The sequence below is a fragment of the Geospiza fortis genome, unplaced genomic scaffold, assembly GCF_000277835.1.
Source record: "Geospiza fortis unplaced genomic scaffold, GeoFor_1.0 scaffold16, whole genome shotgun sequence".
Taxonomy (NCBI): domain Eukaryota; kingdom Metazoa; phylum Chordata; class Aves; order Passeriformes; family Thraupidae; genus Geospiza; species Geospiza fortis.
Window position 1 is genome coordinate 4,933,186 of NW_005054302.1, and position 26,126 is coordinate 4,959,311.

Below are 26,126 nucleotides of genomic sequence, written 5' to 3' on the forward strand. Positions count from 1 at the left end.
CTGCTGAAGCAGGTTCACCCAGAACTGGTTGCACAGGATCATCTCCAGGGTGGGTTTTGAATCTCCATGGCCTGTCCGGGCAGTCTGTTTCATGGCCCCATCATCCTCACAGAAAGGAAGTTTTCCTTCATATTCAGATGGCACTTCCTGTGTTTAAGTATATGCTTGTCTCCCCTTGTCCTGTTGCTGAGCACCATTGGAAAGAGTCTGGCCCCATCCTCTTGACAGCTGCCCTTAAGACATTTGTGAGCATTGACAAGATCCCCTCTCAGTCATCTCTTGTCCAGGCTAAGCACATTTAAATATGGCAGTACTGCAATTGTTGTTGTATCTTCACACATATAATTCCTGAAGTAAGATTTGACATTCCATCAAGACAACTCTGGGTGTTAGGAGTAATGTGTGGGGGCTGCTATTGGCAGTAATGAAAATGCTTGGAAAGCTTCAAGGGCTAAGGCCCAGCTGGGAGCTGTTTCCTGGCCTCTGGGTGTTCCTTTCAAACTTTTTTGCAGGGAAAAACTTGGAATTCATGCACTAAGCACAGCTAAATCTATGAACTATCCAGTAGGTGCACCAAGTGCGTGACATGAGAGAACTGAGGCATGGATGTAAGAGTGACAGACAGCTTCTCTGTGTTATTATCCTTTCTTGGGTACACATCTAGGTTCGTCTTCCTGATGTGGAGTTTTATCTCAATGTTGGAGACTGGCCAGTTGAGCGCAGGAAGGTTAATGATACACCTGGGCCTGTCCCTGTCATCTCCTGGTGTGGCTCTGTGGATTCCAGAGATATCATCCTGCCAACGTATGATGTAACCCACTCGACTCTGGAAACCCTGCGTGGAGTCACCAATGATCTGCTTTCCATTCAAGGAAATACAGGTGAGTTAGAGACTGGGGGTTTAAAAGGAGTTTGTGATTTCCGTCAAAGAAGCAATTGCATTCAAATGTGTTGAAGTCTTCAGTTAAAAGTGCCCTGGGACATCTCTGAATACAAGCAGCTTAGTCTTTACAGATTGCAAACACTTCTCAACACTGCCACTAAGCAGGTGTATCATTTAGAACCAAAATTTAAGAAGTCCAGTTTGCAATAAACGTGAATTTGACATTAAAGGTATCCAGAAGATGCCTACTGTGACCTGGCAAAGGAAAACTAAATGTAATTAAAAGGTCTTTCTCCTCAGGAAAAGGCTCAAATATGTTTCTTCTAATCAAATAGTAACCCTTTTCCTGACTGTGTTGTGGCCCAATGTTCTGTTTACAAAAACTTAATTTGAATCCTGAAAGAAATAAGCTGATACGATGCTGCAGCCTCTTTCAAATTAGAAAACGTTGTCTATATGAAGAAATATCACTGAGTGAGATCTCTTGAATTGCTTTTCTGGCTTTGAAGGAGGAGTCAGCTTCAGTGACAGGTGTCTTCCTCCCCCTCAGGGAATTAAAGAATTCTTAGGGATCAAACAAATGGCGTAAGCAATACCTAAGGAGTAAAACTGGAGTAGAAAGTTACTTCTTTTTATTTAATTAGTTCTCAGTTCCTCTTTTCTTTATTAGTTTTTAAATTAAATATTTCAACTAAATGATCAGTTAGAGGCATTGTGTGCTTACTGATTTAGTACAGCTGCTTTTCCAAATAGGAGACAGTAAGAGACTACTCCATTTAGTAGGTCCTTTAGGGGAATTTTCAGCTGAAAGGTGAGGAAGGGCATAGTTAATGCAGTAAGCAGAGATTAAGTGTTTCAGAGTCTTGCTAAGTGTTTAGAAGACACAACATAGCCATTTATTTTCTTTTTTAAGGCATCATTAAGTGGTTCTTCAAGGACCTCCTAAATTGCTGGGTAACAGAGGTGGATTTTGCTAAAGAAATTAGGTTTTTGTGGCAGGCTTTATGAATAGAGAATTGCTTTAATTATTAGCATTTTCCTTATGTATTTTATTATAATCCCTTAGGTAGCTTTCAAGATAGTTGAAGTTATTGAAATACAAAATTGTTGAGTGGAAAAGCAATTCTCTGATTTTCCTTGTATGAGTTTCTCATCCCAAAATTCAAACCAGAATTGGGATTTTAACCCTGTGATTAATAAGTGGTTGTGGGGAACCATGCCTATCCTACCATGTCTCCAAGAGTAATACCAAGTTCAAACCAAGTTCCTTATTTGCCTTGAACAGATCCTGAACATTTAACTGCTGTTTGCTTTTGCCTAATCATTCGCTGCTCATAGGCCCCTTCTGGGAAAACAAAACTGAGAGGGCTTTATTCAGAGGTCGAGACAGCCGAGAAGAACGTCTCCATCTTGTCAAATTATCCAAGGAAAATCCAGAACTACTAGATGCTGGAATAACTGGATATTTCTTCTTCAGAGAAAAAGAAAAAGAGCTGGGGAAGGCTCAGCTGATGGGCTTCTTTGACTTCTTTAAGGTAGTAATAAAATTATAGTTTCAGATTAATTTTGAAATTAATTATTTCAAATAATTAATTTCAGCTGAAAAGACAAAGCCTTCTTTTGTTAATTTTTTTCAGTAAACAAACCAGTTATGCTGCTATAGGAGCACAGGTCCATGCAGAGTAGATAAACCACCTGTAATCAATGTCCTAGTGTGACACACTTGTAAAGAAAGCCAAGAAAGACCTTTAGAGAGACATCTTGGTTTATTTTTATGTTTTAACAGACCGGGAAATTGGATTTCTCACCATCAGGGTTTCTTTGATTTGGGGTAAATATGAAAACGATGGACACAACTTACAGCTGTTTCAAGTACACTATGGATGTCTGAAAGAGTCTTTATAGTAACAAATTAGAAAAAGAGATGAGTGTTTTTGTTGTACTTTAACATACAAATTCTACTGCAAGAGAGATATAAAAAATAAAGGGGACAGAATCCTATATAAAGCCATTAAAATATATAGCAATTGAAATTCTGTTCTGAAGTTCAGTATTTCAGAAATGCTGTAACAGCCAAGAACATCTTCCAAGGCATTACATTCATGGTTCTTTCTAGTATTATGTTTCAGCTTATTTTATATAATAATATGTTTCAGGTTATTCTATATAATAATATTAAGTCAGAATAAATTTACTCTGTTTGAATTGAAGTATAGATTAGTTTTATTTCCTTCCCTGCTGTAGCCCTTGCTCTATCCCAGGACATTTCAATAGGATACCCATCAGGCTGCTCATGTGACACAAAGGTTCTTGACTGTCAACCTCGTGTTGAAAACAAATTGTTTTCCATTATATTATCCAGAAGACCATGAAACTACACATGCTTAACACTGAAACGAGTTTGAAGATGAAAATGAATAAACATGATTACTTCTTGCCTGTTAAAGTAATAATTTAGGCAGTCATTGTTCCCATTCTGATACAAACATTTCACATTTTTTCCTCTCTCTTCACGTTGTAGTACAAATACCAAGTGAATGTAGATGGCACCGTAGCAGCTTACAGGTTTCCATACCTCTTGCTGGGTGACAGCCTGGTATTGAAGCAAGATTCCCAGTACTATGAACACTTTTATATTGGATTAAAACCTTGGAAACATTATGTTCCAGTTAAGAGAAACTTAGAGGACTTGCTAGAGAAAATAAAATGGGCTAAGGTAAGTTCCTTTATTGATTCAAGTTCAAAGTGATGAACAAATTTATCTTAATAGTCTCTTCTTTTCTGTTTACACATATATCTATTGAGATCCTGGAATAAAGGAAGTACATTTTGTTGTTAGTATAAAATGGGAAGGCCTTATTTGAAATAACCATCTCTATTTAGAGCAGTACTTCAGTGTTCATTTTAAGTATGGGCAGAAGAGTTCATGAGTCAGAGCCTTAGCATACTGATTAAGGTAATTGTGAAAGAAACAACCAGATTCCTAGATACTACTTAATTAATGCTATAGCTTTTTTAGGCCCTGACTAGAGCAGAAGTTACTGCATGTTCTGTTTGAATGTACAAAAAATTGCTGCTCTCTGTAACATGCTCAGAGTGCGAGGCTGGGATCCTGTAAGCAAACAGATACAATTCTGTGATAGAAAACACCATTTGTGCTTTAAGTCAAAGTGCTGTTAAGGTTAAAAAAACACAGGAAGAGTTTATTTTCTGAGTGTACTGCAATTCTACCTAAGGAATCAGAGGAGAGTACTAAAAGCTTTGCAACATAGACCTAAAAAGCTTGAGAATAGGTACATGAATTCATGCACTTATTTTTAAAAAGAAGACATTGTATTCCATTGCATTGGAGAGGACAAGATGTGGTTTTGTCCTCTGTAAAACTAAGTAGGTCTGGGAGATATCAGAACTGATTTTGAAGAGGCTTGAGACTTGGACAAAATGGTAGAGCAGTAATCAATTGAGTTTTCAAAATTGTACAGTTAGTCATGAAAGTTGTTATTGATAGCTCTAAGGTAGCAGTAGTGACAATAAAAGCAATCCAGTATTTTTAAACAAATCTGCAATTTTAATAATGCCTTTGCAATCTACCAGTAATTGTAGTTAATTTTGCAGATTTGAATAGCCCATTTAATAAAACTTCTAATGCTTGTCAGGCTTCGAGTTGCTCTGTTATTCATTTGTTTTATCTGAATTTTCAAGGAAAATGATGAGGAAGCAAGAAAAATTGCTAAACAAGGACAACTAATGGCAAGAGAATTACTTCAGCCTCACAGGTTTTACTGCTACTATTATAAAGTGCTCCAGGTGAGTACAATAGATCACTTTATTACTGTCCCCCCAGCTGCTACTGATGCTACAAACTTCATATTCAGTCCTTACTTAAATCAATAGCAGACATTTTATTCATAGGAGATCAGTGTGAAGAACTTTGCTAAACCCTGCTTTTTAATTAAAGAAGCTACCTGGCATAATGGTTATTTTACAGAATCAGGAAATTTTTTTTGCCCCCTTCCCCAGTCAGCCCTGTTATCATTGTCACTTGGTATTTGGTTTCCAGTAGATCTCCATAGGAGATAATCTGTATATCCAGTTTTCTTTTTCCCCTCATGCTTCTCACACTTACATCATGAGCTACTCTACTACAAAACAATGAATATTTGGAAAGGAAGTTCCAGAAGTGTGACTAGTAGAGTGTAGGGGATGAAGCAGGCCCAGTAGTCATTTCTTCCTTAGAAAATGCAAATCTCTAGTGAACAAAGCTTCTCCTCTCTGAAAGTATCTTTTGCCTGGACTGCTGTGCAGTTAGATGTCAGCTTCACCAGCCACAGGTTAACACAAAGGATGGAACTGTTCAGTGTACAAAAATGACATTTTTATGCTTTATCTGCATAAAGTGGTTAGGCACAGATGATGAAAATATTCAAGTTACCATAATAATAGGCAGAAACATGACAGGAGGTTTTCAGAGGCAATGTAGCCCATTAGTAGGTGTGTTACAAAGACACCTTGTGCAGAGGCTGTGAACAATGGAATAAGGAGCCTGGATAAAGGTAGGCTTCTAGTGGAAGGGAGGAGGAGAATTCTACTTCATGAATTATATGTTGGTGCTTATAGTATTCTTAAATGTTGTTTACATATTTCAGAAATATGCCGAACGCCAAGCCAGCAAACCTGAAATACGGGATGGAATGGAACTTGTACCTCAGCCTGATGACAGGGACTCAGTGTGCACTTGCCATAGGAAAAAGCCTTTAAGGGAAGATCTGTAACTGTACTGGATGGAGAAAATTACCCACTTAAAATGCAGGAATAGAAATTAAGCTGTGAAATCTAAGACTCTTATGCAGTAGCAGGCATTGCTAGTTATGTATTCTTCTTGTATTTTCATACCATTTTTCCTGCTCATTCTGATCTACAATGTTGGTTCTCACAGTTTTGGCTCCGTGACCACCACCAGACAGACAGTGAGCCTGCAGTGGGGAGTGTCTGGGGGATTTGTTTAATGTACTGCATCATCAGGAAGCAGAGCACAGAGCTGCTGCAGATGGGACCTATTTACCGAAGTTTTGTGAGGAACTAGTCACTGCAAAAGATCTTGCCGTGAGTCAGTGCAAGTTATTCTAAAGGAGCATTTATGATACATTGAAACAGTGTTATGATTTCTTCAAAAAGTTTACCTCAGTATTAGATTGTTTCTTGTATGCAAAACAATTTTCGAACTAGACAAAGAAAATGAATATTTGAGATTTACAGATATCAGATCTGGTCATGCTTTCAGATTATTTTGTGGTTTATGACAGGTAAGAGACAACATGATATAACACTCATCAATTTTAGAGGAAAATGGAGAGCAGGGGGAGAGATTAGAAAAATATGTTTATAAGCATCATGGCTGTGAATCACCAGAGTTAAATATTGCTTTAAAACAGACTCTCTAGCTGTCACAGTGCCTTAGGTGCCAAGTCACCACTCTGAAAACATGTTCCCTTCCTGTGACTGTCTGTAAATGTAGTCACAGTTCTACAAAAGGACTTGGGAATTTCGTGCCAAGGGAAGCACTGATATCTTCAGTTCAACAATACCATCCACAGTATTCTGGACTACATGAAATCTGAAATTTGTTTTAGATTTAGCAGAGTTTTAGACCAGCTCGGTTTAATTCTCTTGTAACAGTCTAGGGTTAGAGTCCATGTAAAGCAATTGGGAAGCTGGTTGTCCTCCTTGGTTTAATTCAAGGCCATTTTTTCCAGAGGGTGCCTTAGCTCCAGACTGGGCAAGAGGTTTTCAGGTCTTCTGCCGAAGTTCACGCGCAGCCATGAAGCTAGCAATGCAAAATTCACAAGGGCAGAAGGATCTGTCGTACCTTTGTGATAAAGTCTGCCTTTGGATGAGGGAGAAGAGGAATCCTAGTCCTGGATGCAACTCCAAATACCTCTGTTGATTTTTGTCCAAGTTTGTCTACTTCAAAATGCATAAATAGTCCTGGAAGGAGACACCAATACCAAGACCAGTGCCCACAAGCACCCATTTCTGTGTTTCCATCTTGGCTAGTGCAGCCTGCCTGAGCAGCTCCTGACTCACTACAGTCAAATAAAAGCTTCCATGGATACTGAATTCTCCCTACACTAAAAAGAATGGAGATGTCTTCAAGACAGTAGACTTGTCTGATTTATTTGGTGCACTACACATCATGCAGACTTCATTCTTGGTTCTACACTGCAAATTGCATAAAATTTCTGCATTAGAACAGGAAGAAATGCAGTATGCTAAATATGGAAAGAACTTTGTCTTTCTAAAGAGATCAGTGCAACTGTCCATCAGTCATTTATTACGTTATGCCAGTTAAGAAAAAAACCTGTATCATGTTGCTCTACCCATTATCCTCTTTGTTCTGGTTCTAACACTCATATTTATAGTGGTTATGTTTTTATTTGGCATGAAAACCAGTCCTAGAACTTCAGGCTATAAATATCTGTTCAACTCATCTGACATAAAATTTTCTACATCGAAGCTCAGGAACAGGGTTCCATTGCTGAAGCTGACACTCAGGACTGAGTATGTGCTCTCTTTTTGTTCCATGTGTACAGTCATTTTTACTGTATTACGTGATCTTATTTTGGGAAATTTGCCATTATGCCATGTGCTTTTTATATTCACCAGTGTTTATGGAGGTGGTACGCTGAGCAAAGTTAAGTAAGAATAAAAGATGGTTAAACAACAAAGTGTTCCACATATTTCAAATCAAGAGTCCAAAAGTGATTCATTTGTAATTTTTAAAATGGGAGAGAATAGTGGAAGTCATGACACATACTTCATGGTTCTTTGGAAATACCTATGGAGGAAAACTTGCCTGGCATGAAACAGAAGTCTTTCAAACTGAAAGAAGAATCAGATAAAATTTTAATTATTAATATAAATAAATGTGAATATTTTATCCCTCCTTTCTTCCCTCATAGAAAGGGAAAGAAACTGTTCTTAATTCTTCTCTGCCAAAAATGTCCTTTTGTAACAAGTGTTTTTGTAACAAGTGTCACTTCAAAAGCAAAGACTAGTTTGTCAACAGAGTGCCTTACAGATGCTTTTATGGCTCACAGGCAAGAAATATCCTGAAAAATATGACTGTACTAATCTTCTTGCTGTAATTAAAAAATAGAGAGAGATGGTGGAACTTCTGCTACAAGTCCATAGTAATTTGAGAGACTCTGATTCAGTTTATAGCTATAGCTCTTCCAAAGGTAAAAGAAGGTAAGGCAAAGTCTCTCTTCTTTCCATTGGTGCTACTATATGCAATTTAAATTGTAATGAAGAACAATCGTAACAAGTGCCCCACCAGGCCAGAAAAGATGTCAGATCTATGTGACTTTGCTGAGAGGATGATACCCATCAGCCTGATGTGTTACAGGAAATGCTAAATATTGAGTGAAGCCTGGTTTTGCATGTAAAGTGTAATACATACATTAAATAGAAATTTTAAGTTGCATACATAGACTGGACTTTGTATTATTCTGTGGTAGTTATTGAACAGTGACTGTTCAAAGGTGTAGAAATCTCTTGTTGGTGTTAATTTTGAAAAACTGCTACCATACCACAGTACTAAATTTTGCTATAGTAATTTCAGTTTTTAAATAGAGAGTAAAACCTGTCCTGTTTTTGTCAGGGATTTACCAGTGATGACAGAGGCAGGTTTGTTTGTTTGAAATAGTATATAGTATATAATAATATATAGTCCCTGGGCCAATGTTTTCAAAAATAGGAATCTGCAGAGAAGGGGTTTGACTTGCAGAAATGTTGGGAAGGCAGAGTCCTTACCTAAGATTCTTTATTTTCAGATTTCTTCAACCTTAACAGTGGACCTTCATATAATGAACACTGCTTTTATGTTGTATGTATGTCCTAATATATTTAGGCACCCACATTTGGAAATACCCAACCTCAATTTTGTCTTGAAATGAGAACTAGTAAATCGTGATCTGTTGAACATAAAGGAGATATAGTTTCATATATACTTTAGACTGTATTTTTTTATATTTACCTCAAGATCAATGTGCTGGTTTCGTGACAGAATTGTGCCAGGCCCGCCTTGTAGATCCATAATTTAAAAACCCTATAATCAAAGCTTGTCTGATGGAATGTTAGATTCAAGCATCCATGCTGGGAAGCATACACCCAACATTTACTACATTACAAAGTAAATTATTTAGTTAGGGAGGAGAGCTGACAGGGAAAACATACATCACCTGTTGGAGCACATCTGAGAAGCTTGCAAAGAAACTATAATAAGGAAAAGAAGCATTATATAAACCTATGATATTATCAGCTCCTTTAGCACTGTAGTTTTGCAAAATTTTTTTCTGTAAGGGAGGTGATGAAGTGCAAGATTTTATATTAATATTGTTTAAGTTCACAGGATTTAACGGTGAGAATCTTCTTGTCTGTGAGAAGTTTTATAGGATTTTAATGAGCTATATGAGTACTAATGCTTGAGTTTTGAGTACAATGCTTCTGTTTGAGTTGTTAATAGGAAAATCTATACTGCAGACAGTTATGGCACTAATTTTGGGTTTTGCTGTGAGAATAAGGGGAGAAGAATGATTTGCATGTTTGTTTGAAGTAGTTTGAAAGATCTGTAGCACATCCCTTAAGTGAGTCCCATCATGTGAGCAATGATAAGCAGGAGATCAACTAGCAGGAGTGTGGCCAGCAGGTCAAGGCAGGTGTGCTTGGCAGTTGTGAGGCTGCAGCTGGAGTCCTGTATTCAGTTTTGGACTCCCCTGTACAAGAAATACATTGACACCCAGCATGGACCACCAGGGTGGTAAAGGCAATGGGACACATGGGGTGTGAGGACAAGCTGAGTGAGCAGGGTTAGGTCAGCCTTAGAGAGAGAAGACTTCTCAGAGGGACACAGCAGAAATCCTAACAACAGACACTAGCTGCATCATGGGAAACTCCAGTTAGATAAGGGAAAAAGAATCCTAAACTGCTATCCCCGAGGAGATGAAGCTTGTTCTGTGTGACCTCCAGATGTTCATTATTCTATGAACTGCTTTTCAGTCACACAACAAGCATTTATCTAGTCACACAGCAGGAGGATGAACCCAGCTCTTGAGTGTCTTCAAGTGCTGACACTTTTGACACTATTGGTGGTTACGTCTCCCTTGCTAATACTGACAAAGTTTTGCACATATTTTTGTGTTGGCTTGTAAGGCTAGAAAGTTATATATTAATATTAATTGTACTTTTATAATATTAATATGTATAATATTATAATTTACCTTACTAATATACATTATCACAATATATCCTAGTCATGCAGTACACAGAAGATTTGGCAGAAGTGAGATACATTGATTTGGCATTGCAGGCCTGGACTGAAAGTGCAAGACCTGCTCTTTCAAGAAGCTGCATATATACTTTACAGGTATGAGACAATTGTAAAATATTGTGAATACAGTTATGAACCATCAAAGTAATTGTTTTTAAACAGACAATGAGAATATTAATGTATTTAATAAGTTATACATATGTTTAAATGTCAGCATAATCCATAGGTCACTGGCGAATGAGCATGACATATTCCCCTCTCAACTCCCAACACTAAAATCAGTCAGGATCCATCTGTACCACAGGTTTGCAATATAGAGTGGAGAGACTCAAGTCAGCTCAGCAGAATGCCAGAAGGGCCTACCCATACAGGACAGGTGAGACATGATAACCTGCCTGCTGAAAACCCACAAAGTACATTATCCTGGATGGAACCTGTCTGAAAGATCAATTCAAGATGCACTTGTCAGACTCAACTTCCCCTGTAGCTTATGTGACTCAAAGAGGTCCTTTACCATTAGCAGATGATTTTGCCTATCTTTGGATCAACAGTAGCCACACTTTCAGCTGTTCTTTGTCTCCCAAAATGCCCAGACAAACTGTTTCATCACTCCAGCTGCAGAAATCTGCCATCTCATGGCTGATACCCACAATAAACTAAAATGATTGCTACCACATTAATATCCTGCAGGTCCAACACCTGATTTCATCTTGCATGTTGCTCTCAGCAAATTTTTCACTGTTGCAATAGAAAGGTATTTGAGTATCTTACTAATTTTTACATGGAAATCTTCTCTCACACTGAAAATAGGTTAAAATAAAAACTGGGTTTTCTTCCAAATGATGATTTTTTTTTACTCAGGACCATCAGCTTTTACCTCGGGAAGAAGGTAGTTTTGTCAGCACAATTCATTTCATTTGATGAATGAAAAAAAGAAACATTATTATCCCAAACCAAACAAAAACCACTCTGCAGGTAAAAGTTGTTACTCTTTTTTAAAAAGATGCCTATTACAGATACATTGATATGTTCTTTGTAGTGAAGGCAAAGCACTTTATAAGCAAAATTAATTTGAAGAAATATTTCAGGAACAAACTATTCTATGTTACTGTACACTGATAGTGATGTCCAAGATTAGATAATTCAAAACAGTGAAAATTAGAGCCTGGATTATATAAGATTTTATTTGCTAAAACACAAGAAACAGAAGAATCAAGAAGACGAGATACGTCTGACATAAGCACTCAAGCAAAATCCTTTAGTGAAGAGATTCAGCTCGCTCTGCCAAATGTCCTGAAGTTTATTTAGGCTTTTTGGCAAGGTGGGTTATTTAGAAAATGTCAGGAATGTGTGTTACTGATAGAAGCTGCATCTCTGCCAATAAATTCTGCTTTCTTCTGCCTTAGGAACAAAGGAACTTTAAATGTGGACTAACTCTCACTGACAAACTCCAGCATGCCTTTTCACACTACAACCGTTTCATATTATTTAGACCTTGGTATTTCCTCTATTCCCTGAAGGATTTATTTGTGTCTGTAAGGTAACTAACAGTCAGACTGATCCAGAACTTCCTGTAACTGAACCTGAAATGTAGGTGTGAATTTTAAATACCTGATTGGTACTAAATTAACTTTTGACTCTTTAAAAACACCAAGCATTTAAAGATCACTTAGATTATGACTGTCTGATAGAGATCATTTAGATTATGACTTTCTAACAGTTGTAAATATTTGGCAATATTTAAATAAAGGTAGTACATTGATAAGATGCAGAATCATTTTCAGTATTTCTTGTGAAGTAGTTTCCAAATTCTGATTTACCTGTGGGATGGCAAATTTCCCTGGGATAAAATGTTGTCTCAAGTCAAAATATTCCCAAAAATACAGAAAAACTGTGACTTTTTACTGAACATTAATAATACTATTTGTATAGTGAATTGTTCACTGGAACCGTTAATAGCTATTACTTTACTCTTTTGCAAGGTATATGCATTTTATATATATGAAATATTTCTCTCATTGCAGTTCCATTCCAGTCACAGAAACACACACTATGAATCGATTTTTTAATTTCAAAATGGAGAGAGACATGGGAAAATTGTCTTTTCCCTGTAAAACTTGAACCGATCAACTCAGAATAGGCAGCGTGTTCACTTAAGATGCCAACTTGAATGAGGTCTCCTCTAGGTCTCCTCTACCATCATATGCCTATCCTATGAATCTAATGAAATAAACTCTTCAGGAAGTCCTTCATGAGCACACAGCTCTGAGTACCATCCAAAAACTCAAGCCTTTACTTGAATCTGGTGATGACTGGACTACCCTCATATGCAGTAGATGTTTTCTCCATTGCAGTCCCAAGTCAGTATTACCCCAAAGCCAAACAATTCTTCTGCTCAGAAGTCACCACTTTCAACCTTCTCAGGCAGCTGTGGTCCACTGTCAAATGTGTTTGCTATATTTAATATCAAGTTACACCCTGCCTTGATGACACGCAATAATGTGTAATTGTTGTCAAACTGGATCTGTTAAGTAGGTTACTGGGTGCAGTTGTCACCAGTTCCTTGATGGATTATCTTGTTAAGGAGGCCATTAAAAAAATCACTTTTGATGGGGAATACAAATTATGTTCCCATAGAAACACCAGACTCTGGTCCCAGTAGAATGAACAGCATTGGGTTTTTGCTGAGTGCATTTGGATTTGTAACAATAGATAAGGTCTTAAAGGTTACCTGAACCAATGGAAAAATTAAGGGAAAAGCACCTACTGTTCGTAGACAAGTGAAAAATTAACTTGCTTATCTTTAGGGTTAAGACACAGGACATCTAAATCCAGCTAAGCAGATTCCTATTTCTAAGAACTTGATAGCTTAACAATTTGTCCCCTCAATCAATTCCCTTGAACCACTCCATCATTTGTCAAGAGTAGCTAAAACCCTAAAGCAAATAAGAAATTAGATGCGTAACTGGCAAAGCTATGGAGATGAAATTTAGTTCCTTGTCAGTTAGATTTATTTCTCATGGTTGCACCATCAAGTAAAATTTTAACAACCTCTGCCCAGATACGAAGAGCCCCATGAATGTGGATGATGAACTGTCATTTTCAGGGCAATGGAGGCCACATCAACACCCACTGAACTCAAATTGGCCCTTGAAAATTGCATCCTATCAGATTGTAGTCTCCTACTTATTTCTGAGAACTAAATGGTCTGTTCCTGAAAAATTCTTAATTCTATAGAAAAAGAGAAAATATGTTATGATACTGGTCACTTAAGTAACCCAATTTAATAAGAAAAAAATCAGACATTTCCTGGGGCTTCTCCATTCAAATGGTCTGGCTCTTACTGCAAAACAGTGTTAATTAACCATATTATTAATTTTGGACTTCTTGAAGTGGATCACTATACTACATTATCCCAAGTTAATAAATGGTTAAAATTTTCCATACTCACCAATTGCATGGGAAATAAGCATTTTCTGATTAAATAAATGTATTCTGATAGTGCTCAAAGGCTTAAAAGAGGTTGCCTGAAAAGAAGACAAAACAAAACCAAACTAAGACTCCCTTTCACACAAAATATTGTATATTGAGTTGAATCTAAACCTATAAAATTTCTCCTCTTCCCCTTCTTGAAAAAAATCATTGATTCATGAAGGATCAGTAGTTCACTAATTGCTGAGGCAGATTTTCCTTTGGGAAAGAAAGCAAGCAAAGCAAAGCAATCATGAGTTACAAAAGTAGTGTTTCACTTCCCAGGAGCACTTGCTCCCGTCATGAAGCCAGCAGCTATTCCCTTGGCTGATATCTCAAGGTCTGAGAGCCGTGACAGCTTTCCTGGCACTTACCCAGGATCAAGCATTCACTCACAGCAGGGAAATCAGCCCTTGTATTTTCAGTTAAACCAATGCTTATTACAGGGTCCTCTGGTTTTCCATGGAACAATGCCATATATTTATAGTTACAGCTGCCTTATTTGTGTAATAATGCACCTACATTTGTATTTTCCCTATATTGTCAGACTAATATTTGTCTGGATTTAGCTTTGCATTTTAATTTAATGTTAAATTACATGTAATTGCTTTCTGTAATAAATTTTAATTTGGAGTACTGATGGGGATGAGGGCCTCTGGCAAGAGCTGTGTCTTGCAACTGGCCTGAGTAGTTTCAAAAGCTATCTTGTGAGCGTAGTTTAGCCTGCTTTCAAACAGACTTTCTATTACTTTCACAGCTTTTTGATCACTGTTTCAAAGTCTTTGTCTTTGAAAAGAAGTTGCAATATCATCAGCAAATCTAGGGTGTGTTTTCTCCTGTGCTTTATGTCCTCTTCTTCAATCAAGGATTTTGAAACTCTTTGTTATATAAAAGGCAACAGGTTTTATGGAACAGTATCTCCTGGCTTAATCAGTACAGGCATTCTCCTCTTTTATTTACCTGGTTTTATCCATCTAGCTGATCTAACAGCACTACCCATATATGTTTTTTTATTTTAAACTAAAAAAACTTTAGGGTTTGGTTTGTTTCAGGTTTTTTTTGCCTGTGACAAATTAAACAATACAGGATAATATGCTACATGATAAGAAGGATTAATAAATTAAAATGAAATAAAGTTTCTTCTTTCTCTGATACATTTAAAATTTCCCATTACCTGGGGCTGGATCAGCAGTGTGAATATGATAGTTATCTCTCAGGTCTTCACATTACTGACAAAGCAAGTCAAAGTAGTACACATGCTGCTACCATATCTAACTGGTCACAGGCTATCCAGAAATCAATGTATTTATTTTCTTATCTGGTAATCTCTGATTTAAGAAATAGAGATTCTGCTTACTTACCAAACTGATGGACATTACACAAAAATACAAATGGATATATACATCCATTTTAAAATGATCTATTGGGAGATTCAATTGCATGTCTAGAGCTGTCATTGAACGCTGGGACAGAATTTACTTTGTTGGCAGTACGTATTGTTTTCTTCTGTTATTAAGTAATTGGATATTCTGACAGGGAAGATACTCACCAATGCTCTCCTTCCTGAATGTTCTTGATGCAACTTTAATTTAAACTCTAGAACTATTCAGTAAGAGAAGTATCATACTAAACAATCGTTAAATTTTTGAAAAAATGACCGAGAGTCACTCCCTGGCAGCCACCAGACACCCTGGGCCTGGAGCAGACAGGGCTTGCTGTGGGAGTGACAGCTCCCTGTGAGTCACCCCCTCCTCCTGGCTTGATCCTCAAAGCAAAAGATGGATTTCTCTGCTCATTCCCAGCTGGTGGGAAGCACATTTGTCAAGCCATGACACAAGTTTCAGCTTGTGTTGCAGCTTACACCTGACTGTCAGGCTGAGGGGAAAACAAGCACTGTTTGGTGAAAGGAAAGATACATGGACCCAGAAATCGAGAATGGGGATAGTTTCATTGTCAGGGATGGCTTTCTGTGATCTCGAAAGCTGCCAGTTGGAAGGGACCCACAAGGATCATGGAGTCCAGCTCCTGGCCCTGCACAGGACACCCCACGAGTCACAACATGTGCCTGAGAACCCCAAATCGTGTTTATCCCATCTTCAAGGATGATCACAGAGCTGTTACAAACTTTCACTGGTGTCCTGTTCACCTCTCATCTCCTTTCTGCTCTCTCATGGTACCCAAGCCTGTTTTCTGGACCAGCTCTTGTGAAAGACCATTCACAAACCTGCTCCTGCCTGCTTTGCCTTTCATTATTCCTGCTTTGCCTTTTGTTATTCCTGCTTTGTCTTTTGTTATTTCTGCTTTTTTCCTTCTGTGCATGTCTTTTGTTTTTAATGCAGTCATGTACTTACAGAGGTGACTCTTTATACATACTTGCTTGTCCATCAGATGACTCTAATTCATCAATTATACATATATCCTCTCTTATTACTTAAAAAGGAGGAGGAAAAGAATTCGTCAAGGGTCACAAGTAGTTACTTATAGCTAGAGAAGAATTAGCTTAGAAAACGATGTGGATATGATGAGCTAATTTTATTGAAACAGAAAGTTGTGTAGGACTAAAACATTATTTTTCAGAGTACCTCTGTAAATTCTAAGCTGGAGAAAAAGAGCTGAGTTTCACCCAGTGGTTATTTTCAGGAAAAATAAATTCAGGGATCTAGATGCTCTATTTCAACCTGCTTTCTATGTAGTGAATGTGGGACTGTACTTTATACTGATACATACTTCTCTGTAAGAACTTTTTCACTATTAGCTTATTCTAAGGTAAAAAGAAACTATTTCTTCTAAAAATGTGTTCAGTTTCTCTTACATTAATATGATGTATTAGACCATTTCAAGTTCTAAAATTATCTAAGGTTGGAATAGGAAAATCTGTTCACAGCTTTTTCCACAACAGTAAGTTAGAAAGACCTTTTTTCTGTATTTTTCCACTTCTCTGCAGGGTGCTCATATATTCCTTTACAGCAAAGAACCTGCAGGTATTAGAGGAACAGATCTTCCTCTTCTGGTGAGGAGCATTTGCCCTCAGGAGATGAGGGCTGTACAAGTTAGGGAGTGCAATGCAAAGTAAGATGCATTCTACTAGTGAGTGGCCTGTTGGGTTCCACTACTGGCTGTCCCACTGCTTTATAGTTGTGGCATAGGGTTGTAAAATCAGGCTCATTACAGTAATTGAAACCAGACAGTTATTTTTGATTGCCCCCAGTCTTTTCTGGGTCCCACAGTTATGGATGCACTGTGAGGTTGAAAACTGAAACTGTGATCCAAGGGAAAACAAAGCTGAACATCAAAGTAAAGACAAAACTAAAGGGAAGGAAGAACAGAAGAAACTAAGCACACAGAAGGCAGCTGTCTTTTAGAGTTAATTATGACGGGCTGGAATTCATCTCTTACAAGCCACTTGAAAGCTGCTTGATAATTATGAAAATATTTATAGGCTAAGTTGACTTCCTTTGCTTATTCTTGGGAGACTGAAGATGCTGTATTCTTTAGGCAGCTTTGTCTGCCTGCTAGAAACCTCACTATGCTTTGCAAGTTTTCTAGTTTCTCTACTAAAGGGCCTAAACCTGATCAAGAGCCTGTTTCTGCAAGTACTGCCAAGTAATTGAAGCAGAATATCCACAGTAAAATCCTTTCTGACCTAATTTCTCTGTAGGATGCAAGCATTACAGATCATTATCTTTCCTTGCAGACAGAGTTGCTAGGTGTTGCATCAGACACTGTCATCAAAATCAGGCTAGGTACTGAGGTACTGGGAGCATCACTTTACCATATGGGGAATTCTCTGTGGTATTCATTCTCGATGCACAAAATTGCCACTGCATGAAAGCATTAAGAACATTTGCATTCACTAAATGTGTTCAGCAAAGCAACTCAAAGTGGATAAAACTAGATTCCCAAATCCTCAATCTCTGCAGTGCTAACCACTCTCAAGTCAATGTTATTGACTTAGAGATTTGTGGGGATTCTGCTTTTACTAAACCACAGCTTTTTTTTTTCCCCCTTCCCCCCAGGTCAAGCTTAGTTTCTCTGTTGATTTCAGCCACACCTGATTCTTATGGCAGGCTCTCGATGTCCAGATTTATTCCACCTGTCTTTGGTCCCTTGGCAGAGATACATCAGGAAGAGTTGTTCAAGGTTCTTCTGCAGTCGGCAGGAAGAAACTGAGATCTCCACAGGGCAATTAATATCTTGGCTCTTTTAAAATTGCTGTGGGGAAGAACCCTTCCAGCTCTGGCAGCCACAGAGGGAGCCTGTGGAGTGTAGGCTTCTGACTTGGGTGCTACAGGGAGACTTGAAAAATGGTATGAGGTGCTTAAATGTTCTTTTACTTGAAATATCTTACTACATGGGTCTGCTTTGATTTAGGCATGAAATGCTTTTCTCTTGATTTTGATGTTTAAATTACATGAAAAATCATTGTCCTATGTAAATATCTAATGCTTTTGGGCTATTTACCTAAGTATTATGGCTGCCTCCCCTGAAATTGCTGGAAGGAAGCTATTTTATTGTCCAGATGTCTGCCATTTTTTACCAAATTTCTGCTTTTCTTCTATAGTGATTTGATTTCTGTCTCAAACCTCTTCTTCCTTATTTAACTTTGGGTTATGCACCCAATGGCATTAGATACCTCAATTCAGTTATACACAAGGAAAATGAAGAATTAGGTACATCTATACTTTTGAATTACTCTAAGGATTTGACTGGTTTTATTGAGTTTTATTGTTGGCATAGGGCTTTGTTAAGCAAGATTGTAACACCAATGCATGGTGCATTAATTATTTTAGGATTAAGTTTATTTTGGTTCTGACTGTACTTTTTGGAGAGAAACAATTCATCAATGGCTGCAAATTCAGTCCTTTGCAGAACTTTCTTTCTATTTAACACTTCCAATATTAGGAAATAATGTGTTCTTGTAAAAAACCCCAAAAAACTGACAAAGGCCATACATCAATACATGGGAGTGGTATCATGAATCTTTAATACAAACCAGCTGGTTTTTTTGAATCTGCGAGTATAAATCATAAAAAAAATGAGCAACTCTACAAGGAAGTGGTTTCTAAGTGGATGAGAATGCATTTTCAGTAAATTCTAGTTACCTCATAGAGAGACTTGGAAGACCAATATCAAAATAATGAGTTATTCATAAACTGGATATGTTAAATGCATTGCGACAGCCAGCAATAAAAGTAAATTACTTATTTTTATATAGACAACATGTTGTAACAACCTCCTCCTCCAGTTAAGAAATCCATTAAACTCCTTGGTGTGTAGTCGATTGGATCACTCCTGTACTGAGATACTCATAGTTCTAATAAAGAGTAATTGGAAAATGCAACAGAAATATAAAAATATTTTTATATCATCATTTTTAATACAATCATATTAGTTTCTTAAAATCGTTTTGTAGACATGCAAATTCTTAAAGCATTATTTAACTTTAAAAGCTTCAAGCATGCCTAAAATTAAGAGATGAGTAGTTCTTTCATAGCAACAAGGTATAAAAAGACCCCTCAGCTACAACTGTAATGCAGATGCTTTAATGAAAACAGAAAACAATGAATGAAGCAGGGGAGGGACAGCCTGAGAGCCACATTCAGTAAGGGCTTTGGAAATTTAAAAAAAAAAATTGTACTTTATAACCATTAGAACAAAGACTCAGAAAATAGTGTAGGAGTGAGAAGGAAAGTGGTTGAGAAGAACAGGGAGCCCACAAGCTGACTGACATGTTTTACATAAAGTAAAGCTGGTAATTTGGAGCTGAATGATGACAGGACACTTTTGCTTGAAGTAATTGTTGCATATCCTGAGGAGGAGCAGAGGCTCAAAGGTTTGTGTTCATCTTTCTGTACATAATGTCTGCCTTAACACAATCTCTCATGTATTGTCAGTGCTTTACAAGACCTTGTGTGTAAATCACCGAATTAAGGGGAACAGTGAAGAGATAATTATAATGACATGTGTGTCACATGGAGGTTTGCACCCACAGTGCTTTTCACAGACCTAAATAAATTGATTTCAAACTGGTTTTAATTACACTGGTAGGACAGCTGTGTGCTGATAGGGCATCAGTTTCTGTGTTTTGACATAGCCAAAGGGCTCTTAGTGTGTTTGATCTACTTATGCATTATGCAATGCATAGGTGTGTTAACATAATAAACTGATTAAGGTTGTGAGGCAAGTCTAAAAACCAAAACAAAATCATATAAAGACCCAAATTCTCCTTTCCTTTACACTGAGATGATTAAAATTGTTTGAGGTGATTTAGGACTCGCTGTTGTCTAGAAAAAAATCTGCAAACAAACTTTTTTTGTGAGGAATAATTTTTCACTTTAAACTATGGAACAATATGAAGTGGAAAATATTAAGTATAAAAAAAAAAGACTCAAACCCCAGAGCATTGATTATCAGATATGTCTCATAATTACAGAAACTACTTTGTTAGATGAGCCACCTTAAGGAAATTGAATTTGCTTATATCTCCATTTCTGCAGCACAAATACAACTGTCTCTAGCTTGGATTTTATTTGGTTGTTTTAAAGTTTTAAGTTAGTGTTATAAGGATTTGTAGCAGGTATATGTATAGTGTCATTTTAAAGATGTACATTATATATTTACTTTTGTTTCCACTCTTGTTTAGACTTCCAGTTTATTAAGTCACAATATGATCCGTATTCACACCATAACTTCTGTGGAACAGAGGCTTTTACTCCCTTTCAAGAAGGAGAAGCAGATTTCATATCAGGACCAGATGTAACCCCAGTAAGTTCACTTTTTCTCTGAGACAGACCTTTATTCAATGGATACAAAGACTAAGTGGTCATTTTTCTAGTATTTGTTTATATCTTCTCTACTCCATTGTGATGTGGAGTTGTAATTTCAGCAGAAAAACTGACTAAACAAACACTGCCTGACTGAAAAAGCAAATGTCAGTTCGTCAGCTGCTTTTATAGTGGACTCTGCTGTTTATAAATGTCAATGTCCTGCTCAAAATGAATTTACAATAATTTAATTTTTCAGAATACATTACTTCAGAGCACAGCACAAGGCTTCTGCACAGTAGATTGCTGAATTAATGCTCAAACTTTATACTAAAAGCTGAAATAGTTGTTACAAACGGATCCTTTATTTTTAGCTCTTATTATCAGGATTTTTTAATCTTTAACCTGTTTCAGTAACATTTACTTAAATACATTTAGCCTGCAAAGTAATCCCTTCTGAACTGTGATTGTTCTCTCTCTGTCCCAGGCTGTTTGCTTTACTTCTGGCAGTTCACAACATACAAGTTCCTCAGGACAGGATGTTGTGAGGGGATGTCACAGTCAGTATTGCTTTTAGGGAAGATGAAGCCAAACCACAGGGCTTGTCTGCAGCATCAGCCCTAAGCCCTAAAGAACCATGGAATTCACCTGGGATTTTGCTTAACTGAAGTCTTTGCCTTTATTGCTAAATTACAAAGGGGTGAGGGAGCCCGAGGGCCATGGGTCAAGCAAGCTGGACCCCCAATGCCCCACACTGCTCAGCCATCACCCACTTTATGGGCTCAGCTTCAGGCAGCACCACTTGGCTTTTTCTCAGCTTTGGTTTGTCAGAGAGCTCGTTTCAGAAACGGTGCAAAAGGGACAGTGGATAGCACTGCCTGGGGTTTGGCTCAACAGTGTTTACATCCACTGGGCTGTGGGTGCAGGGAGTCTGGTAGGAAAAGGAAATGCAAACCAATGTGAAGACAGAGATACTAAGCAAGGTTGGTTAGACATTGCTTCCTTTTTTATGTCTGATTAGAGTAACTGACTTTTAGTTTTTGAGTAAGGTGATGTTGCTTTCCAATTAAAGGCTTACATAACGTGTGAGCTATTTCAGGCATCTTGGCAAACTTTGTGGAATGAAAATCTTAACCAAGGAGCACTGGTCTAGTCCTGACGTGCCAGCTGCCTGAACACAGGTCAGGGCACTCCAAGAGTCTCTCCTCCATAAAAACATTTGTTTTGGGAGCTGCCCATGAGAGGCACTCATTTAGGCAAAGCATCTTGATTATTGATAAGTGACATCCAGAACTTCCATGGCATGTTTAAGGGCTTGGAAGCAGGGCTGGAGACTTGAAGAAAAAATGTAACCCTCTGTCTAACAATGACTGGTTGTGTTGATAAAATGTATGAAGTTAAATTAGGTTAAAAGCACAGTGGCTTGGGAAGGTATGCTGAAGAATATGCACACCACAAGCTTCAGCTATTGTACAACTATGTAATTTCAGGTTTTCCTTTGGCTTGATGGGCCCAAGTCCAACAGTAGTGTCCAGGCAAAGGTGAGCTCAGGGGTACAATGACTGGAAGGTGGTTGGACATTCCAGGTGAGTCATGAGCAGTACAAATGCCTTACTAGTTGTTTATTTTATATAGTCTGAACTCTGTATGGACCACTTTTTGGATAGAGTTTCCAAAGCCACTGTTTTCTCTGCAGTGCCTTGAGAAACACCTACAGCTAAACATTTGGTCTTCTAGAAATCAGAATCTATCTCCATGGGAAATATCAAGGACTCCCTACCACAGACAGAGGTAGTATGGGGAACATGTATGTGGAGGTAAAAGCTGGGTTTGTATGGAAGAGTTAACAACTGATGAGAATCTAAAAGATCTGTATCTAGATGGAAAAAAAAATCACAGAAAAGCAAGTTCTGCTCTCCCTTTACTGAGGATATAATGTACAAAAATACTACCACGATTAATATGAGACAGTAAGAATTTTTGGGTGCAAACAGATATGGAATACAGTAACATTGTAGATCCAGCCCAGGACAGTCTCTGGTGAACAAAAATACTTTAAGGACTTTTTGTTTAGTCATTTCCTACCTGCCATTGCTTGACAGGACGTTTCTCCCTTTCCTAAGTGTCCTTTAAGTTTCACATAAAGAGCATGGGCTCTGTCAGTTACTTTAATTTTCAGAGAACAAACAGATCATTGGACAGTATTTCCTCCCCACAAAAAAAGCCAGGATGCACTTTTGGTTACAAGGATCAACAGAAATTTATGTCAGCTGCATGAAAACACACTACGGAAGACTCATTTTGCCATACAGACAATATCTTTATAGCATAAAAGTTATGGGAATGCTGTACAAATAAAAACTCATTAAATGCTGATTGGAACAGAAGTTCTTAATTTATACTGCTGTAAAAACAATATTGGGTGAAATGTAAACTAAGATAATGTAAGGGTATACCAACCTTTATTCCTATTTTGAAATATAAAGATGGTTTGGGATGATTGATTAACTATGCAAGTTAGATCATTATTTGAATGGATTCTCTGATTATCCATATTCACTGACTACCTGATTTTTTTACTTTTAAGAAGGAGCAATGTCTTCTGTAAAACCACATGCAGTCAGAATGAGATTTTTGTGCTCAGAATACAACTTCAGTGTTTCTGAGAGATGTTTACTGCAGATACAGTGACTGGTTTTTTTTACAGGCATTTCCAATACGCTTAGTTTCAATGTATGGTCAATGTGTCTTGTCAAGGAAGGCAGAGCAACAAAAGCTAAATATTTTTTATTGTTTTATACTATTAGAGTAATATAAAGTACCAGCATAATTTAATTTACAACAGGAAAAAAAAAAGCAGCATATTTTATTTGACCTAAAGTTGTCATTTATATACACAAGTGTCCATTTAACTAAGCTTAAAAAACCCCAACCCCAAAACCCCTGGATTCATTACACATGAGGTTCTCTGGTTTTCTTTTCTTTCACTGTGAAATGAAAGTATAACACCCTTTTGGACATGTAGTTTAGGTGGTTACATCATGAACCCTGGTTTTTGGATCATCCATTCTACACAGTCATGTTACCACTGCCAGATATAGGAGTCCTGCATTTTAGCAGATACACAGCAGTGATGAATCCTGTGTTTTAAGAACACAACAGTCTGCCCAAGCAAAGTCCTTGTGGGTCACAAGGAACATCAAAGCAGTGCTTGGTGGTTTACACTGTAGGATGAACCTAAGCAGAATAAAAAATGTTTCTCAGTAACAGGTTATTGAAAAAAACCCCAAACCATCCACCAAATGCTAATATGGATAAGGCATCATGGTTGCTCTTGATATAAATTTTGTGAGATACCAGTTTGAAATGTTAGAATGCTTGGTGCAAAAAAATTAAGTTTCTTCTAAAAGCGTGCTGGATCCTTCCAAGTCACACCCAGGGTTTCCATCCGGGAAAGAGACGGCTCAGATTTTTAGGGTCCATGGCCTGTTGGATGAGGAGGTTCACCTGCCCTCCCACACTGAGCACTGTTCCCTCCTCAACACCTTTCAGCTTCTCCTGAAGTCTCATCAGAACACGCTCAGCCACCTTGTTAAAACTCTGGTCATCACTGCTGGCAGAATAAAAAAAGAAAAAGAGGTGCTCTAGGTATGGATCCTGAACAACATGAACAACATCCAGTGAGAAAACCATAAAGCAAGGCAACAGTGCAGCAAGAGGAGGGTAAGAAAAATCTTGCACCTGGCTTTTCTTTTAGGTTCTTGTGGATCAGTACCAAGTGTAGAGCTCATGTCAGACTCATCCTCTGGCCTCTGCTGCAAATACAAAGCTTTCAAAGGGTTCATGGTCCAGTCGAAAAGAGGATCGTAGAGCAGCACCTACAGAGTAAATAAACCTCTTTTTAATTTCAACTGTTAATTACAGCTAGTTCAGTACCCTAGCACTGTTGGAAATGCTCACACTAACCACAATATTAGGAGGGTAAGTGTTTTGGTTTGGTTTTATTTTTTTTAATCAATAGAATTGGCCTAAATTGGTTAGTAAATTACCCAACAAAACTGCTTCTGAACACTTGCAGGTATTTGTGTGGTTCCTACTTCACAAAGTTTTGCTATCAGTCCCACCTCAGCAGTGAATTTTTTAATACACTGCTAGGCACTAAACAGAATTATTAGCTTTTAATGCACAGTATAACCTCCTTTCAAAAATCAGTTTCATTCTCTTCTTTGTGACTTATGCAAAGAGGATTTAACTGAATCAGTATTACTCCTGCTGGGAATGTTGCACTATGGCTAGAAGCATGTAGATGTTCAAGAGGGAGAACTGCCTGAAGGAAACAGTTTCCATAGAAAAGGCAAACTGGCTACAACTTTATCAAAGATTACATGAATTAACAAATCTGACAAACACCACTATGTTCTAATTCAGTACAAAACACCCTAAATACTTGGTGCAGTGTACTTGGTGCAGTGATGCATACAAAGACAAGAAACTGAAGACATTCTGGCAGGTTACTATCCAAAGGCATGAAAAAATGCTTACCTCTACAATAGTCAACAAAGCTTCTTGAGAATTTCTCATAACAGCCATTGTTTTCTCACAGCATCTAGAAAATATTTTACAGAATTTTAGGTTATTTTGGTAAAATAAAATGGTATTTTTGTGATTTAAATAATGTATATTTGTGCTCTACTTAAAGTGTAATTTTTAACATAGGAGTAACCTCTCTGATATTTCACCTGGGGGAAAAAAAAGAGAAATTTAGACATGTAAAACCAAGAGAAGACTGTGTAGTTCACTGATTATTATTTCTCTGTGGAAAGGGATGACCTGTTTCACTGTCTGAAATATTTTGATATGCAGGATTAACCACTGAGTTAACACTGCCTATTAGGGTGTGCCACGATGGCAGCATTGCTTGGCTGGATGAAAACATGTACTGGAGTGCTCTGGAATTGGAGAATCTTGGTAGGGCTGTTTTCCATGAATGAGCAGATCCAGTAGCCAGACTGTAAGTAAGTTCTGAAATCTTCCAAATGAATTTAGGTACAGAAGTGGTTACCTGCGTTCACTTTCAAGCAAACTAAGCTCCTGGAAGGAATGCCAAACTATCCTATGGGAAAGGTACTCCCGTGAAACAGGGATTGGGATCTGTCTGCATCAGGATGAGCACACACACCAAAGTTAACTGAACACATTCAGAGCCAAGGGCCTGTTTACCACTGCCACCTGACCTGTTAAGTACAAATCAGGGTGGCTGAGGCAGAAACAGCATCTGCATCAGTCCCTTTGATATTCTTATTTACTTCAGCTGGAGCCCAACAAGTCAGGTTTTTCTGTATCATGGTTTCAGACTTAACACCAAACTGTGAGTTTGACAGCATCGTTTTTAGACTAGAACTGGCAGTGACTGCTCCTTCATGGGACAAAGGTGTACTAGGAACTACTTATTGACCTTAATTGCTGCCTTAGAAAGACAACACCTACACTGTGTGCTTTTTTAAAGACATGAAATTTGGGGATTGCAAGCATTACTTCACAAACATCATCCAAGTCTGGAATGAGAAATGTCCTGCTATTTAGGAATCCCTTGGGTCATTCACAGAAGATAGGATGGAGGTTGACTGAAACGTGTTTGGGATTCTTCTGTTTTGCAGTCCAGATCTATTATGGGATTTAA

General features: G+C 37.8%; 2 protein-coding genes across 2 annotated transcripts in view; one reads left to right on the forward strand and one right to left on the reverse strand.

Annotated features, from left to right (window-relative positions):
- The window catches only part of POGLUT3 (protein O-glucosyltransferase 3), a 14,689-nt gene extending 6,321 nt beyond the window's left edge, over window positions 1–8,368 (forward strand). The window contains exons 4-9 of the mRNA XM_031066038.1: window positions 665–881; window positions 2,222–2,418; window positions 3,405–3,599; window positions 4,586–4,690; window positions 5,530–5,986; window positions 6,637–8,368. Of these exons, the coding sequence (XP_030921898.1) occupies window positions 665–881; window positions 2,222–2,418; window positions 3,405–3,599; window positions 4,586–4,690; window positions 5,530–5,655 (840 nt within the window). The 3' untranslated portion in view covers window positions 5,656–5,986; window positions 6,637–8,368. The remainder of the gene's footprint in view (window positions 1–664; window positions 882–2,221; window positions 2,419–3,404; window positions 3,600–4,585; window positions 4,691–5,529; window positions 5,987–6,636) is intronic.
- Window positions 8,369–22,354: 13,986 nt separating this feature from the next.
- The window catches only part of ATM (ATM serine/threonine kinase), a 57,926-nt gene continuing 54,154 nt past the window's right edge, over window positions 22,355–26,126 (reverse strand). Inside the window, exons 62-64 of the mRNA XM_031066052.1 lie at window positions 24,989–25,052; window positions 24,188–24,324; window positions 22,355–24,056 (exon numbers count right to left, since the gene is read on the reverse strand). Of these exons, the coding sequence (XP_030921912.1) occupies window positions 23,876–24,056; window positions 24,188–24,324; window positions 24,989–25,052 (382 nt within the window). The 3' untranslated portion in view covers window positions 22,355–23,875. The remainder of the gene's footprint in view (window positions 24,057–24,187; window positions 24,325–24,988; window positions 25,053–26,126) is intronic.